We start from the raw sequence: 15653 nt of genomic DNA on the forward strand, positions 1-15653 counted from the left end.
GGCCACGTGACGCAAATGCGCCGTCTTCTCTCTGCTTGGTGATCCTGCCTCTTGAAGCTCTCTGCTGCCATCTTTGAGAAACTTACAAAAAATATGATGAATCTATTTGTGAAATACATATTTACTTGATCAATCTCATCTTCAGAAATTGTCCGAGGTGTTTGTTATTTTGTTAAAAAAAACATTTCCCTTTCAAGTAATTATCAGGATTGCCCGTATCGAAGGGCGTATTTGCATTAATGCACCGCCATTTACAATACAGTAACAGCACAACAGCACCGCCAGGCGCCAGCAGTTTAAGTCCAACAGTTTCGGGACGCGAGTTTGTAAATATGACAAGTGAAAATGTTAAAATGAAAGACAGCACAACGGGTCCTATCTTAGTGAGTATCGAGCTTATTGCGCTTTTCTAATGTTGAATCTAATTTAACATTATGGGACATTTAATTGGAAAATGTGCAACATCAGACCTCGACACTAGGTTAGTGCTCATCGAGTAGACATAGGCGGGTTTGAGACCACGACAGCCGAAGCAAAACGGGATGTTTTTTTACGTATAGTGATTGAATAATTGTGCTCATGAATCAATTTATAAATGAACACATTGTGGTGCTTTAGTTAACAAGGGCCAATAACACCAGTTAGTACTATTTATCGCACAAGAACATAGGCAGCGGAACTGGCATGGTTATAACAGATGCATAATCGCGTTTCTCAACTCAAAAAGTGGATGTATGTTTATTTTTATACTTTATATACTGTGTAGTATGTGATGCATCTGCAAAAAATATGTAAATGTTTCATCATAAATTCCACATTTTTAAAGGTTTATACTAATTTATAAATTTTTCCTGTTCAAGACAATCTCACTTTTCCTGACATTTTACATTGCGGTATCACAGCAGTCCAGTGGGTGGCGGTATGTGTTGACTCTGACCGCCGTGAATTAATAGCAGAAGGAATAAACGTAACCCTCCATTTTCTCTTCTAGTGCCCTTCGCTTGTGCACTAGCGCCATGAGTAGCGCACTTGATGACTCAAAGACAACAGACGCAAGTATGGACCACGAACTTTACACTGTACAGAGTCCCTCCGAGGACATTAAGGATGGCCCAGATCATGCAGAATTCATTTATAAGAGTGAGTAGCGATTAACTGTATGCATTTAAAGTCCCCGTTGCATTTAATTAACTGTCCAATTTTAGCAGTTTAGCATTGAGCTGGCCACGTAAATTGGATGCATGTATTATACAAATCACGTGTCTCACCGATATTAATATCTGCATGTGTCTTAATGTGTATGTGCATCAAGTGTCAAATGAAGAATTTGTTAGATTCGTGAAGTTGCGTGTGACCAACGACTCACTTTTCACTGGAAAGAGAAATTCTTCAACTCTGGCTTATAGGTAAAACATTAAACACCAACACACATGCATAGCCATTCAAGTTTTTGCTCCAAGAAATAAGTATACAGAAGATGTTTATGCCAGCAGCCTGCAGCAATCAGTGTTTAAAATCTGCATTTGTAATCTGCTATAGGGCCATCTTGAAAGAGCTTGGTCTGCAAAGGGAAATTTCTGCCAGCCAGGCAAGGAGGAAATGGGAAAACCTAAAGATGAAGTATAAGGTATGCTTATGCCATGTTATAAGTGTTCAGCGGTTCTCAATCCTTTCATCAGGCCCCCCAGCACTACACACACACACACACACACACACTACCTCAATTACATTTAAATATTAAACAACAGAATGTCTTTAAATTTACGGATGACAAACAATATGTAATAAATAACTATTTGAAAATTATGGTAATAGGATGAATGTTTTATACCGGTACCTAAACATAACTTTTAGTTAATTTTGTGTGTAATTTTAATTAATGACATTTTAATATTATACATCAGAATGTCATTACATTTAGGAATGACAAATGATATATTTATATAGTAAAAAATCTCAATGCCTATTTAAAATGAGTGGGAGTAGCATGAATGTATTATATACATACACATAACATTAAAGTTACACACAAATTTACTGAAATTACATTTTAATAAATATAAACATCAGAACGTCATTTTCATTAAATGTATATATTCATATTATGTTTAATAATTTTTTACACACAAGTAAACATCATACTGTGTAATCACACTCTACACCCCTAATCTGCATGATCTTGCCCTCTGTGCTCACAAACTGTGTCTGTGTACCTTGTGTGTATCAGGAAATGAAGAATCCCCCACCTGGCGTCTCAGTGAACCCCACTAACTGGCCGTGGTTCTCCCTCATGGATGACGCCATGGAGGGTAGACTCGCGGGAAGCGAAGTCACCGTAGACACTTCTTCTGTGGGCGATGACAGCGAGTATCGGCCGAACAACACCACGCGCAGGAGGAGCAAGAGGGCGCGTGAGCCGAACAGAAGCGAGATCGAGCTGTTCGTCGAAGAGGATGACATGATGTCTGAGGAAATGGGGCGAGACAGCAGGGCAGATCTAGACAGAGACAGGGATGAGATGGAGCACGAGAGGTCCATTCTGGAGAGCGACAAAGCCGCTATTGAATACGAGAGGATGGTCCTGGAGCGGGAGAAGATGGTTTTAGACCGAGAAAGGGCAGGAGTGGAGCGAGAACTTGCGGCACTGGACCGAGACAGGGCCTCCCTAGAGAGAGAGAAAGCCGCTGTGGAGAGAGATCGGGCCTCTGTGGAGTACATCCGAGCTCAGCTGGAAAAGGAAAGAGCGATTCTTGACAGGGAAAGGGCAAAGCTTGAGCGAGAGCGTGCCGTCCTTGAGCAGCAGCGTGGGATGGTAAAGGGGGAGCAGCCGGCTAACCTGAACGACAATTCAGAAGGAACTGACACCTCTATTCCCTTAGTGATGGAACCGGCCTCCTTAGAGAGGAGGCAGAAATTCCTCAACCTGTTTGAAAAGCTCATTGAGAACTTCTAAAATCGAACTAATTGTTCTGAACGGGACCCATTATGTAAATGCCATTATTTTTGTACACCTTCTGCTCGAAGTAAAACTGTTTACTGTTGCCGGAAGTGGATTGTTCTGTGTTACAGTGATTGCTTTTGTAATGTTAGTAGCTATTGTTTAAAAGAGCACTTTGAAGCGCTAAGTGTCGGTTTCATGCCTTTGAAGACTTTACAAGCTAACAATGAAAACGTTAAGCCACCTCTGTTTTGGAGAGGTCATCAGAAATCTTTATTCAGGTGTGATTATTTCCATACAAAACACACAATGCTGAGCTAATATTTACCCCCATCCCCCCCAATCATTCTCAAACCCCTCAGCCAAAACAACAGATTTCATTTTGAAGGCCACTGGTCATAACAACAGCTTGAGATGTGATATACCAAAATATTGCAGTTCTTGTAAAAAAAAAAAAAAAAATCAGTTTACATATTTATATTACAGTACAGACTTTACAACAAATTAATTGATAGAATGCTTTTATTGCATTAGTCAAGTTTACCTTTCAAGAAGTTCAGTGAGCACCAGCTTCAATTAGTTTATGCTAGTTATGATAAACATTTGTTAAATTCTATATGAATATTAACAATATTTAATTTACAAAACAAACATATTTAAACAATTTGGGCTGGCTTATTGCAGCTAGCCCCAAACAGGCAACCAGTACAACACACAAAATAAAGGTTTTTGTCATGTTCAGATTTGCATTTGTAAATGAATGACATTTTGTTTTCCAGTATTTGATAAATAAAAAACTTTCAGAGTTATGCATGGATTGTTCTCTGTTTCTCTAAAACAGAATGTATGGGTGTTTGAGGCGTCATTAATCCAGATACGACTACAAACCTACATTATGAAAAGTATGTACTGTGTGAAAAGGTAGATACACAAGCAGCGTTGGAAGTGTCCACCAGAACTCCTGTGAGTGTAGGTTTATGTATTTATGCCAAACTCCTTTAAAGACAGCCATTCATATCCAAGTGTTTGCTTGAGCCCAAAGTAAAAAAAAAAAAAGAGAGAGGTACGCACAGAGGAGTTTTGATGCATGTGCATACGTGTGAGTTTTGTATGTGTGCATTTGAGTGTGCGTTTTCCGGCTTAAATAAGGGCACCAATGGGGATACGTGGCAAACATATGTAGGCCTGTGGGGTTCTGCTGAGGTTGATGGGATTACCGTCCAGGCGAACGTCCTCCAGAGCGTTGCGGATGTAATTTAAGTCATGTGGATTGCAGAAGGTGTCCTCGTGCATCATCTGGATATTGTTATTCTGAAGGATAAAACAGAACGTTTTAGATGTACCATGCAAGTACATACATTTTTATGTATTTTTTTATTTTACTTAATGTTTTCATTTTGGGTGATAATTCATCATTTTACTATAGTTAAGGTGTCAATATTAATTAAAGAGCACTATGTGTACCGCCAGAAAGATAGACAATAAATTTAATGCTTGGTTTAGGTTATTATTTTCTCTGCCATTCATAATAACCTTAGCAAATTTCCTGATGTTCTCAAATAGCATAATTTCTAAATGTAAACTGCCTCCTTTAAATTAGAATCTGTACATAAATGGTAATATTTCAGTTAGGTGACAAGTGCCATAGATGTCCACAGTGTGGCACTAGTGAGGTGGGAGTACAGGTACCTGTAGGTGCAGGGAGCGCAGACTGTCAGGCAAAGGAACTGGGATGTGGTCTATGTTGTTGTCAGTCAAGTAAAGGTAAAGTAGCCCTGGCATGTCCTGAAAACAGAAAACATGAGTTGATGACAAACCTGTCAAACAAAATTAGCTAAGGTACATTCAACACCTCTCGGTATGAGCAATAGCAGCCCTTCCCGTAGGGACCGGACCATCATCAGCTTTTCTGCTGTCTGGTTTGTCTCATTTAAACTAAATGTAAGCTGTTCCCTCAGGTATACTTACAATAGGCCATCACAGATTCAAGTTCACACCACAGCACAGCAAAGAATGTGCTAAAGGCTATGCTTTATTAAACTTTTTTCACATTTTGACATTGCTTTTCTCACCTTGAAAGCTTCTCTCTGGATGCCAGTGTTGCCCAACTGGTTATGACAGGCATCAATAAGAGTCATAGAGGGTGGCAGAGCAGGAAGTTGTCTAATACTGTTCTCCCGTAATATCACCTCTTCCAGAGCAGGAAGGCCGAAGAAAGCATCATCGTCAATCCTGGAAATGCCGTTGCTAGTCAGATCGATCCTCTTTAATTTATCTTTATGACAACAAAAGACAATAATCCATTCAGTAAAATGTATGAAAACATCAAATTCATATTTTAGCATTAAGCTAAAGAAATCAAATGTGGCTAACGCTATCAGATCAGGCTATGAAACATTATTACGATTTTTAGACAAACGGCTGTCTATGAATTCTATGCCTAAAAAAAACAGGAATAGTTATTTCCAACCCATTTACTTCTGTACTAGGAAGCGTTTTCGAATTAAACTATATATTCATCTAGAAAGCTGTAGGGTGGGGCTTAATTTGAAAAAAAATTGTCCATTTTTATTTAATTTTGACATTAAAACAGTTTGGTTTTCCCATTAATGAAACACATACTCAAGTTGGCGAAGTCAGACTTGCTGATCCTGGCAATTTTATTGTAGCGGGCATAGAAATGAGTGGTTTCTTTGGGGAGGGGAGGAACACGGTCCAGCTTAAGGTCATCACAGTACACAGATCCGACCAGACAGGTGCACAGCATACATGTAGCCATACCTTACCACCAAACCATTCGGTGGTATTCAGAAGACAAACACAAACACATATTAAAACACAGAAGCTGTACTGATGAATATCCAGGAGCAGCCTGATTGGATACACAAGTACACACTTTTTTATCAGTCATTAAGAGACTGCAAAGCCACAATGTCTGACAAAGTCACATGAGCATGTGCTGCATACAGTACGTAGGGATCCTACACTTGAAGGGCCACCTTAGTGCAGGATATTAGCTCCATTCTCGATAAACACACCTGAACTAATCAAGGTCTCCAGGCAAGTATTTTGGAGCTAAACTCTGCAGGAAGGTGGCCTTCTAGGAGCAGAATTGGAGACTCCTACAGTATAATACATTACACAAATGAATAGTGATATGTAGGTATCTCTGTTAAACAACAGAACTTCATCAGTTAACACTATATGCAAGTGAAATACTGACCTGTTGTATCTGTGTCAATATCTGTGTCAATATCAGGTAACCCTGACCCTATATCACCCCCAGTCCCCTCCTGGGGAGTGGTCAGGGTAGTTAGGAGTATCTCCTCCTCTTGTTAAACACAATAACATTAAGGTGTTAGAAGACAGATTAGCACATGAACAGATGAACAATGGAACATGACAGACAGTAAGTAATAATGACATTGAGAAGTTATAATGCATTATTATTGTTATAATGAACACACAGTTAACCAATATTAGCCAGTTACATGGGTTTTCCATTGGGAGTTACATTTGTAGAAAATGCTAGCATTGATGAGTGCAACAATAAGTTAAATAGTCACAATTCTTGATACTCTAGTCTAAACTATCCTTGATAAAAAGAGCCACAACAACTGTCATATTTCTGACATAAATCTAAGTCATAGAAGTGCAAGGTATTTATATCATTGTACTGACCTTTATATAGGTCAGGAATGAATATCTCAGTGGTGATGTCTGGGGCCTCAGTTCCCCCAGACTCTCCAGACTCCAAAGAGACCACAGGCTCTCCAGTCTCCAAAGAGACCACAGGCTCTCCAGTCTCTTCAGGGATGCCAGACTCTTCAAACCATTCAATGGGCTCCGGCACCCCAGAGATCCCAGGCTCTCCAGACACCTCAGCCCCCCCAGAAATCCCAGGCTCTCCAGACACCTCAGGTACCCCAGAAATCACAGGCTCTCCAGACACCTCAGGTACCCCAGAGGCCCCAGGCTCTCCTGATACCCCAGAGGCCCCAGACTCTCCTGAAACCTCAGGTACCCCAGACTCTCCTGACTCCTCAGGTGCCCCAGACTCTCCTGACTCCTCAGGTGCCCCAGACTCTCCTGACTCCTCAGGTACCCCAGAGACCCCAGGTTCTCCTGACACCTCAGGTACCCCAGAGGCCCAATGCTCTCCTGACTCCTCGGGTACCCTAGGTTCTCCTGACACCTCAGGTACCCCAGATGCCCCAGATTCTCCTGACACCTCAGGTACTCCAGAGGCCCAAGGATACCCTGACACATCTGGTAACCCAGAGGCTCCAGACACCCAAGAGATTTCAGACTCCCCAAAATCCCCAGAGGCCTCGTGTGGAAGGGTCTCAAGCATCAGGTGGAGCTCCTCCTCTTGTAAGAGACAAGGTGGGGTGGCAAAAAGGAAATTAGCCTCCTCAACAGCAGATGATAGATAACAGCATGATAACAATGCTGGCAATGATGATCAGGTTGCCATTTTGGATCAAGATTTTAACCAATACAAAAAGATAAATAGTTGTGAATTATAGATCATGGTTACTTGCTTTAAAACATTTAAGACATCCCTCCCCACTGCGATCTAACAGGTATAGACCATACATTGGACACCACCGCACCCACAGAAAAAAATACTATGCTAAAGTATTCAAGAACCCCCTTAAGCTACACTTACAAAAAATTGTGCAATAATTGTACCTTGGGGGGAACAACAGCTTCTCACAGGTGCAGTACGATTGAAGGGACATATTTGTAACTTATTTACCCCTAAAAGTTTCACAGTAGTACCTTAAGGTTACATATTACTATTCCTAAAGTACTAATATGCACCTTTATGCGTAGATAAGGTACAAGGTTGCCAAAGGTACAGAGGTTATACCTTAAAGGATACTGCCCCAGTGACAACCTGTTATACCCTTAAAGATTCTATTTTTGCACATTTCTTTCTCACAGCGTAAATATATAAAGTAAACCAAAGTCCTGAGTACTGACCTCTACCTGAGATCAATATTATGCCTGAACCAGAAAGCCCAGAGACTCCAGAAAAAAGGTCCCCTGAGTCCACAGAACTTGAAATGTCACCAGAGGCCCCAGAACCTCCAGAGCTCAAAGGCTCTCCAGAACCAGAAGCTTTGTTATCGAGCAAGTCTCCAGAGGCTCCAGAGCCCAAGTCACCCGAACCCGAAATGTCCCCAGAAATCTGAAGGATGTCAATGGGCGTCAGACGAAGCTCCTCCTCTTGTTCAAGACAAGGTTAGGTGTTAGAACAGTTATTAGAATTAGAATTACACTTAGAACCAAATGGACTGGTTCAGTAAAGACTATGAGTGATTTACTGGTTATGATGCACATAAAAAGCATAAGAATGATGCACATAAAAAGTTATTATTACACAAGAATTATTAAAACTCATTTAACCAATCGGATTGCCAGTTAAATGGAACAACAGCATGAAATTGTTGGAAGGCTGGTCATGGTTATTAGTAGTGTGTGCAATTATACATGCATGGTACAAACCTCCCTGAGCACTAGGGCCCATCAGAGTCCCTGACTCCCCAGAGCCTGATGGAATAAGCTGAGGCTTAATGGGTAATTCATTGTGGTCATTCTCCTCAACTGTCCTCCGTTCTTCTTGTTCTTCATGCTCCACATTCTCCTCCTCCCCCTCTTCTTCCTCTTCAAACGAGGCACCATTTGAAGGATCAATGTCCTCATCAGGGCCCAAGGTGTCAATCTCTATCTGCAAGAAGAATTCAGGTCAGTACACAATACTCATTTTTGTCATATTACAAATCAAAACATGGCTTTCTCAGACGGCCGATGATTTAAAAGACTGACGGAAAGTGCTGTGTCAAAAATACTGGTGTAGAAGATAATTATCTCAATCTGTTAAGGTTCCCAATACTGCTCATGTAGGGCCACCTTTCTGCAGAGTCTGGCTCCAACTCAAATTAAACACAACTGCTATATTTAGCTATACCGAATTGATTCACACCTCATATTGTTTTAAAACTGTGTACTGATGTTCCAATACAAACCATTTATGCATTAGATTTCCGTGTCCTACTAAAGCATAAAGTCTTGCAGACACATTTGATTGTAAGAGAAACAATTCCAAGGTTCAGTAAGAGGTGTGACTCAGCAGAAGGCTGTCCCTTTGAAAGAGTAATGGGCTTTTCACTGGGTGTCGGACCTATTCAATCAAAGCTTTCAAATTCGCCCTCTTCCATACAATTGCTAATTGTTGTAAGGTGTGAGACAAATTACTGGTCATATTGATGTGCTGATTGTTAAAACCTTTTCTATTCATTTAAAAAAAGTTCTCTGTATATGTTGTGATGTTGACCAGTTCTCTCTCTTTTTGTATTTGATTCCGCTACAATCCAGAGTGGGGAGCTGTGAAACCATTCACAGTCTCATCTGCAAACAGCTGCTATTCTCTATAAAGGGTCCTTGTGGAACCAAGACATACATGGTAGCAGAAAAATCCATATTTCTGCACATTTTCTTTCCAGAGTGTTGTATTAACTCCAGAGACGGCATCTCATTTGTCTCACAGTGTGGTCGACTTGAACATACTAAAACTAGATTGAAAAAATAACAATTCAACTATAGAGCAGTAACTTGCAAATGCATAAAATGCACTACACTATTAATTCAGCATGTGTGAAGAAGACAAATGGCCAAAACCTACTGATGATGAGAGCTCGTAAAACAATAAGTCTTAGAGAGGCCTTGCTTAGAATATGCTTGCTTCTCATACACCAAACTAGTCAAACATGCAAAGCCAAAGGCTAAAAGGATGGCTAAAATAAATCAACAACGTGTACAGCAATAAACAGTGACATTGACTCATTTCAGATACCAGGATGCATGAGAGCTTTCTGGAACCACAACCAAAATATTTTCTACAACGGTTAGGCATGTGACTCACAAGCTTGTGCTGACATTGATTTTGTTCTTTACTGAAGCAATAAAGAAAGGGGTAGACAAAAGATGGTTTTATGAGGGAATTTACATTGTGTAAGTGTTGTGTAAGTTTGAAAGTATTCAAAATCGTTCTGTTGTTGAAGTTTAGCAGTGCAACCATTTGTTTTTTATCCTGTTACAGCTTAGTAAGGGGTCATTAGGTTAAACTGAAAGCTAATTTTATATTTTCATCACCCGGGACGGAAGATGATGGTGAAATATAGGAAAAAGTAAGCATTGATTAGGCATAGATGTAACTACTAGCAATGCAACTATGCATTATATGCCTTTATTCTTTTTCAGAAACCTGTAAAACAGTCAGATGTGTATTAAGTTAGACCTTTAGAGCCCAAGATAAAAAAATTTTTTATCAGTTTATGTAGCCTACATTAAAAAGTTTTACCAGCAATTTAAATCAACTACTGTTCTGAAATTGTATTTCTTAATAATAATAAAAAACTTTCCACATGGTGAGAAACAACAAATATTCCCCCAAAGTATGAAACATTCATAATATCCTGAAGAGCTGAAAACTAAAGCACATTACACAATAAAAAAATGTGTTGTAACTCACATGTGTGCTTTTGGTTGTGGGTTTAGTTTAACTTCATAACGTTCACATCAGGATCAAGTTAAGTTTATTGGCTTCGATATGATTCTTCTAAAAACCCATATTGGCTTGTGCCAGTCAAGCATAGTTTTAGTCTTTCTTCCATGCTGAAGATAATAAAATGGTTGTTGTTTTCATCGTTATATCATATTTATTACTGAATACATTTCTTCATATCTGTATCTTAACTTTCTGATATCCTTAATTTTATCCATCTTGCTTTATTAAATTAAATGTTGATGTTACAAAATTTCTGGCCAATAAACTGGTCAATGCAGTTAAATCAACATTTAATTTAATAAAACATGTAGATGGGTAAAATTAAGCATTATAATACCAGACATTCACAAATTCATGTTCTTAACTAAAATATCCCTTTAAAATTTTAATATTTTCTCTGTGGATGCTGATACAAAAGTAATTTTGGAAATGACAACCAAATGGTCAGTAAGCATTAGCAAATTTAGATGCTCTGAGCAACTATTGATCATGTGAATGTGCATCCAGATAAAAAAAGGCCACTTAAGTCAAATAATCCGACATGCCAGTATGACTAGTGTTGTACAATATTGATTATAAGTGAACTTCAGTACTGTAAAAATGCCAGTGTCTGCCTCTCATTCAACAAGGTTGTGCCAGTGGAAAATTCAGTTAAGAACATTTCACGTTCAACAACATCTGGTCTGGCCATTATACAGATGATATGTTGTGTAAGAGAAGTATTTATTATATTAAAGAAAGACATATAAATCAGTCTGACGCACTGAACTTTGCTGCACCAATATACCTCTGTCCATGAGTAGTTCTTTAAACAAAATACATTGAAGAAAGAACAAAAAAACAATATTTGAATGCAAATGAAGTATGTCACAAATTGAGTTTGTATCGTAAAAAGGCAATTTACTGAAAGCGATGGTTCTTATGAAGAAGACGGGACTAACATTAGTATGCACAGCCGAAAAGTCATCTGTAATCAGAGAGGATGAGTAAACAGGCCAACATGCCCTCGATGACCGACCCTGAAGCACAGCAGCTGGGTTAAAACCAGTTTCTAAATGAAAATCATAAACCAAAGACTGACATAGCTGGATACGATTATCCACAGGAACATTTGGACCAGCAGAGCAAATGAAAAGTTGTCAAACACCCTGAAGCAAAACTTCTGCAATACATTCCTGCATGACAATTCGAACCGAGTCCAATATTTGAGCATTAGCCATCTCAACAGGCCGGAGGAAACGAATGAATATGCAAAGACAAGAATCGTAATCAGGGTCCAGATATAAATAAGACTTGATACAAAACTCTTATATGCAAACATGTAATTGAAAATAAGACTTGCTTGTTTGAAATGAAAGAGTTCAGGTGCTAAAGCCCATTTATGCTGCAAAATATAGCTGCAAAATAGGGTCAACCCAAAATCTCAGTTATTGAGGTCCAGCCATGAGCACATTAACATATCAGGTTAATTTATGAAACCTTGAATGACTCTCTTACCTGTGTTTCATCAATTTCATCGTAATAGTCATATAAATCGCCGCCATCCACATTTATGTCTAATTCCACGTTGTTGTTGTTGTTGTCATTGTCATAGTTGTCTTCTGCTTGTCGGGCGTATCTGGGGGGAGAGGCTGCCACCACACACAGGACCAGGAGTCCCCACATCAATCTCAGCGTTACCATCTTCCTGCTACACAAAGTCAGATTGATTAATGTCTAGTGAGATCTATGTTGAGGAGCAACAATAGAGAAGTAAACATGGGGACATGATAGGTACATAGATATGAGATTCAATCCAAATCCAATTTTGATTTCTAATCAGTAGTTTTATTGTTACCTCCCTTGCATTTACAGTCTCTGCATAGTTTTGTGGCCATAGGAGAAGTGTTCATTAACAGGGTGCAGACAGCCTGTAATACTGAAATATAAGCCTCTAAAGTCTTTAGCTCACTTACAAGGGCTAATAAGCCACCGCCTAACCCGGCGGCCATCTTGAATCCACTCAGTGACTGCTTTGTGTGTTGAAAGGTCAGAGGTGAGATGGCTGACATCATACAGGTTTCTTTTTAAACATAACATATAGCATTTTATTGTGGAAAAGAAAACATAACATAAAAACATACATAAAAAGTTTGCTCATAAAAGTTTTTTTTAGTTCTCATACTTTCTCATCCTCATCTTCTTAATCTCAATCTCACATGTATTGCTTTGTATTCTTTCTCATTTTTAATATATCCTCCTGGGAGCCAGGAATAGACGTTTGTCCACTGTAGTGGACATTATATTTTAGTAAATTTCTCTGACACCATACATGTCACATGTCACAAAGTAAAGAGCACATTCAGGGCTTTTCAGAGATACCAAATGTTTGGAGGTTTCACCATGGAAACCTCCTTGGTCTTTAAAAATGTCTGACATTAATTGTATTTAATAAACCAACATCTCAGGGAAACGTTACGGGGTTTCAAATCAAAAAATGACTTTATGTTACAGAACAGGGCATTGATTTCATACATGTCCACTGTAGAGGACATCAAGACTTAAATCATGTTTATCAGTCATTTTGGCAGACACAACCAGGAATATGGAAATAAATTATACATCAATATTCCTATGTAATATTTGATATTATTATTAAAATGTTGCTGATTATTACTCCAATTATTACACTTATTTTTTTCATTAAATGTTGCTCCAAGAACACATCTATGTGCAAATTAGATACAGTGTATATTACATTGAATGGGAATATTAATTTATGGCCATTTTACCCACATTTTGCATAAAGTAAAATGGTGTATCAATGCATTCCATTATATCTTTCATAGTTGAGAATCATCTATATACAAATTTTGGTTTTAAAAAAATCCTGAACCCCCTAAATGTATTGGTGATTGAAAAAAAAAATCCCATTATTTTTGGCTATACATATAATTTCATGTCATTTTATTTTTTAAATAAAAAGTCCTGGTGTCCACTACAGAGGACATAGCATAACATATGAATAAAATATTATTTTTCAAAGAATTTTTTTTAACCATTTGTTCCTTGGAACAAAAAAAAAGAAGGAAGAAAAAAAAAACTTTTTTTTCTGGGTCCCAGGAGGATAAAACCCATAATGTTAGTTTAAATTTCTTCTCTAACAGTAGGGATATTCTTTTGAATGATGAGGCTCAGAGGAAAGCAATGACCAACTGGAGTGGAAGAAGAGAAGGGTGGACTTGATGGGCAGACCAAGTTCTGGTCCTCAGGGTGAGACGGAGAGAACGAAGCAAGAGAGAGATAGAGAGGGAGAACTCTTACAGAGCCCCTTTATGAGTGTCTGACTCTACACTCAAGTTCGAAATTCCACCGAGGTTTGTGGACAGCATGGCAGTGAGTTACTATCTCTCTCTCTCTCTCTCTCTCTCTCTCTCTCTCTCTCTCTCTCTCTCTCTCTCTCTCTCTCTCTCTCTCTCTCTCTCTCTCTCTCTTTCATGCACACACATCCACGTAACTCAGTGAAAGGCTATTCTGGGGCATAGCTGCTCTCTAGAAACCGCTGCATTTTTAAACATAAATCAGTTCCCTGTGGGCTTCTGACAGCCAATCAACACATGCCATCACATCATGAATAGATATTAAATAGTGGTGATATCGGATAAAGACAAAAATTAGTTCTGTTTGTAACTATGAAAAAAAAAACTCTCTCATTAAAGCTGTAATGTACCAATGCCTGACAGCTTCAGCAGGGAAATGCTCAAAGAGGGACTATACTGAACACAGAGCTCGGCTTTTACACACTCCCGGCAGTGTTTGCAGTGTGTACACCCCGTGTGAGTATGTGTGTTAGAACTAACTATCCCAATGTTGTTTTTGGCTCTATACAGCATTCCCCATGCTCATTGATTATACTATTTCTTCTTCTAGTGGTGCAGCCAATATCGGCAAATGTATGACTTTTTATCTTACAATAAGTAAAAATGCAAATATATACAAGCTCTGTAGCTTAAGTAAGCACATATTAGAGACATATCTTTTCTGTTTAGTAACCCTGGCAATTTACGTTATAACTTATCAGATTTGAAGATTTAAAACAGGAAGTTTCTGTGATACGGCCTTTGACCTTCAACACATTAACAATGTATAAGACATCAAAAGTCTGTAACAGTATTTACAGCTCTTCATCACATTTTCTGCAAATACTCTTAGATTTGTACAGCTTAACAAAATTAACTATCTTCTTAAAATCAAGCAGAAACATCATCACACCCAAAATGAACCCCCAAAAAACAAGGAATGGAAAACTGACCAATATAAAGAACACGTATGAATTGCCATCATTGCCACACAGGTGACCTCTTTGCCCACTTTAAACTGTTCTGTCAATATGATAAGAATATTCATGAAGATCATGGAGAATAGAAGTATTATATCACCAAGCCAGCAATCCAAGTCTCAGTAAAGTCGGTTGTGTGCATTTGAATTTTTGTGGCTTCGCAAATGTGCATGATTGTTACAAGAATTACAAATAGATTTATAATAAATACCACAGAGTGCACCCATATATTATATCATAAAGCCAGTCATATACAAGACAAAAAAAATCAATAAAAATCAATGAAAGCCGGTACCAAGTGCCAAGTACCACTGAGGCTCAGAAGGGGAAGCCCTCTAAAGCACAGCACCAGCATTTAGAGGAACATACAGAAGAACCCTTACCTCTTTCTCCTCCTTTTCCAAATGGTCCTGTTCTTCAGATCGGACAGGCAGAGGGTTGGTGGGCCTGGCCAATGGCAACAGGTCACTCACAGTGAGAATGCGAATGTGTATCTGTGTGTGGATGCTTCTGGGTGTGTGACGTGTTCGTGTGCACACACTCCCGGACCTGTGTGCCCTACCTACCTGTGTGTGTGAAGGTAAGAAATGAGACTGAGAAAAGGGAGAAATTGAGTTTTGGTCACATCTACAGCAGCGCCCACCCCATACCACACTGCAACACACACACACACACGCACACACACACTGAACAGACACACAATTTGCACGCTGACAGACCCCCAACTGCGAAAATCCTTTAATCCCTTACAACCATCTTTCTTTTTTGTTTCCCAAAGAGACACATAAGTTATTCAGTCCTAACTATGAGATATTTGTCTT

The 15653-nt window shown here is 39.0% G+C and overlaps 2 protein-coding genes across 5 annotated transcripts; one reads left to right on the forward strand and one right to left on the reverse strand.

Moving 5' to 3' along the window:
* The first annotated feature begins 3 nt into the window (after positions 1–3).
* On the forward strand, positions 4–3741 carry LOC307004901 (uncharacterized protein). The gene is made up of 5 exons (XM_079624468.1): positions 4–383; positions 992–1140; positions 1313–1406; positions 1540–1627; positions 2228–3741. The coding sequence occupies exons 2-5, from the start codon at positions 1017–1019 to the stop codon at positions 2951–2953; spliced, it is 1032 nt and encodes a 343-aa protein (XP_079480594.1). The 5' UTR covers positions 4–383; positions 992–1016; the 3' UTR covers positions 2954–3741.
* On the reverse strand, positions 3192–15424 carry epyc (epiphycan). 4 transcript variants are annotated; one of them, XM_079624465.1, is made up of 10 exons: positions 15216–15424; positions 12012–12204; positions 8453–8675; positions 7928–8173; positions 6620–7309; positions 6162–6269; positions 5561–5719; positions 5011–5213; positions 4628–4723; positions 3192–4249 (listed from the first exon to the last, which is right to left on the reverse strand). In XM_079624465.1, the coding sequence occupies exons 2-10, from the start codon at positions 12195–12197 to the stop codon at positions 4079–4081; spliced, it is 2082 nt and encodes a 693-aa protein (XP_079480591.1). In that variant the 5' UTR covers positions 12198–12204; positions 15216–15424; the 3' UTR covers positions 3192–4078. The 4 variants fall into 4 exon arrangements, with proteins under 4 accessions (XP_079480591.1, XP_079480592.1, XP_079480590.1 ...); XM_079624466.1 differs by lacking the exon at positions 15216–15424 and adding an exon at positions 12470–12553; XM_079624464.1 differs by lacking the exon at positions 15216–15424 and adding an exon at positions 12352–12543.
* Positions 15425–15653: the final 229 nt, after the last annotated feature.

This window comes from Phoxinus phoxinus (assembly GCF_949152265.1).
Source record: "Phoxinus phoxinus genome assembly, chromosome: 9".
NCBI lineage: Eukaryota > Metazoa > Chordata > Actinopteri > Cypriniformes > Leuciscidae > Phoxinus > Phoxinus phoxinus.

Bases quoted from the DNA above. Each gene is read 5' to 3' on its own strand.
- LOC307004901 (XM_079624468.1), top strand. From the start codon at position 1,017: ATGAGTAGCGCACTTGATGACTCAAAGACAACAGACGCAAGTATGGAC. The intron at 1,407-1,539 runs GTAAAACATTAA...AATCTGCTATAG, and splicing joins TCTTCAACTCTGGCTTATAG to GGCCATCTTGAAAGAGCTTG. The intron at 1,628-2,227 runs GTATGCTTATGC...TGTGTGTATCAG, and splicing joins ACCTAAAGATGAAGTATAAG to GAAATGAAGAATCCCCCACC.
- epyc (XM_079624464.1), bottom strand. The intron at 5,720-6,161 runs GTCAGTATTTCA...TTTGGTGGTAAG, and splicing joins TATTGACACAGATACAACAG to GTATGGCTACATGTATGCTG. The intron at 5,214-5,560 runs GTATGTGTTTCA...GTTGTCATAAAG, and splicing joins GTCTGACTTCGCCAACTTGA to ATAAATTAAAGAGGATCGAT.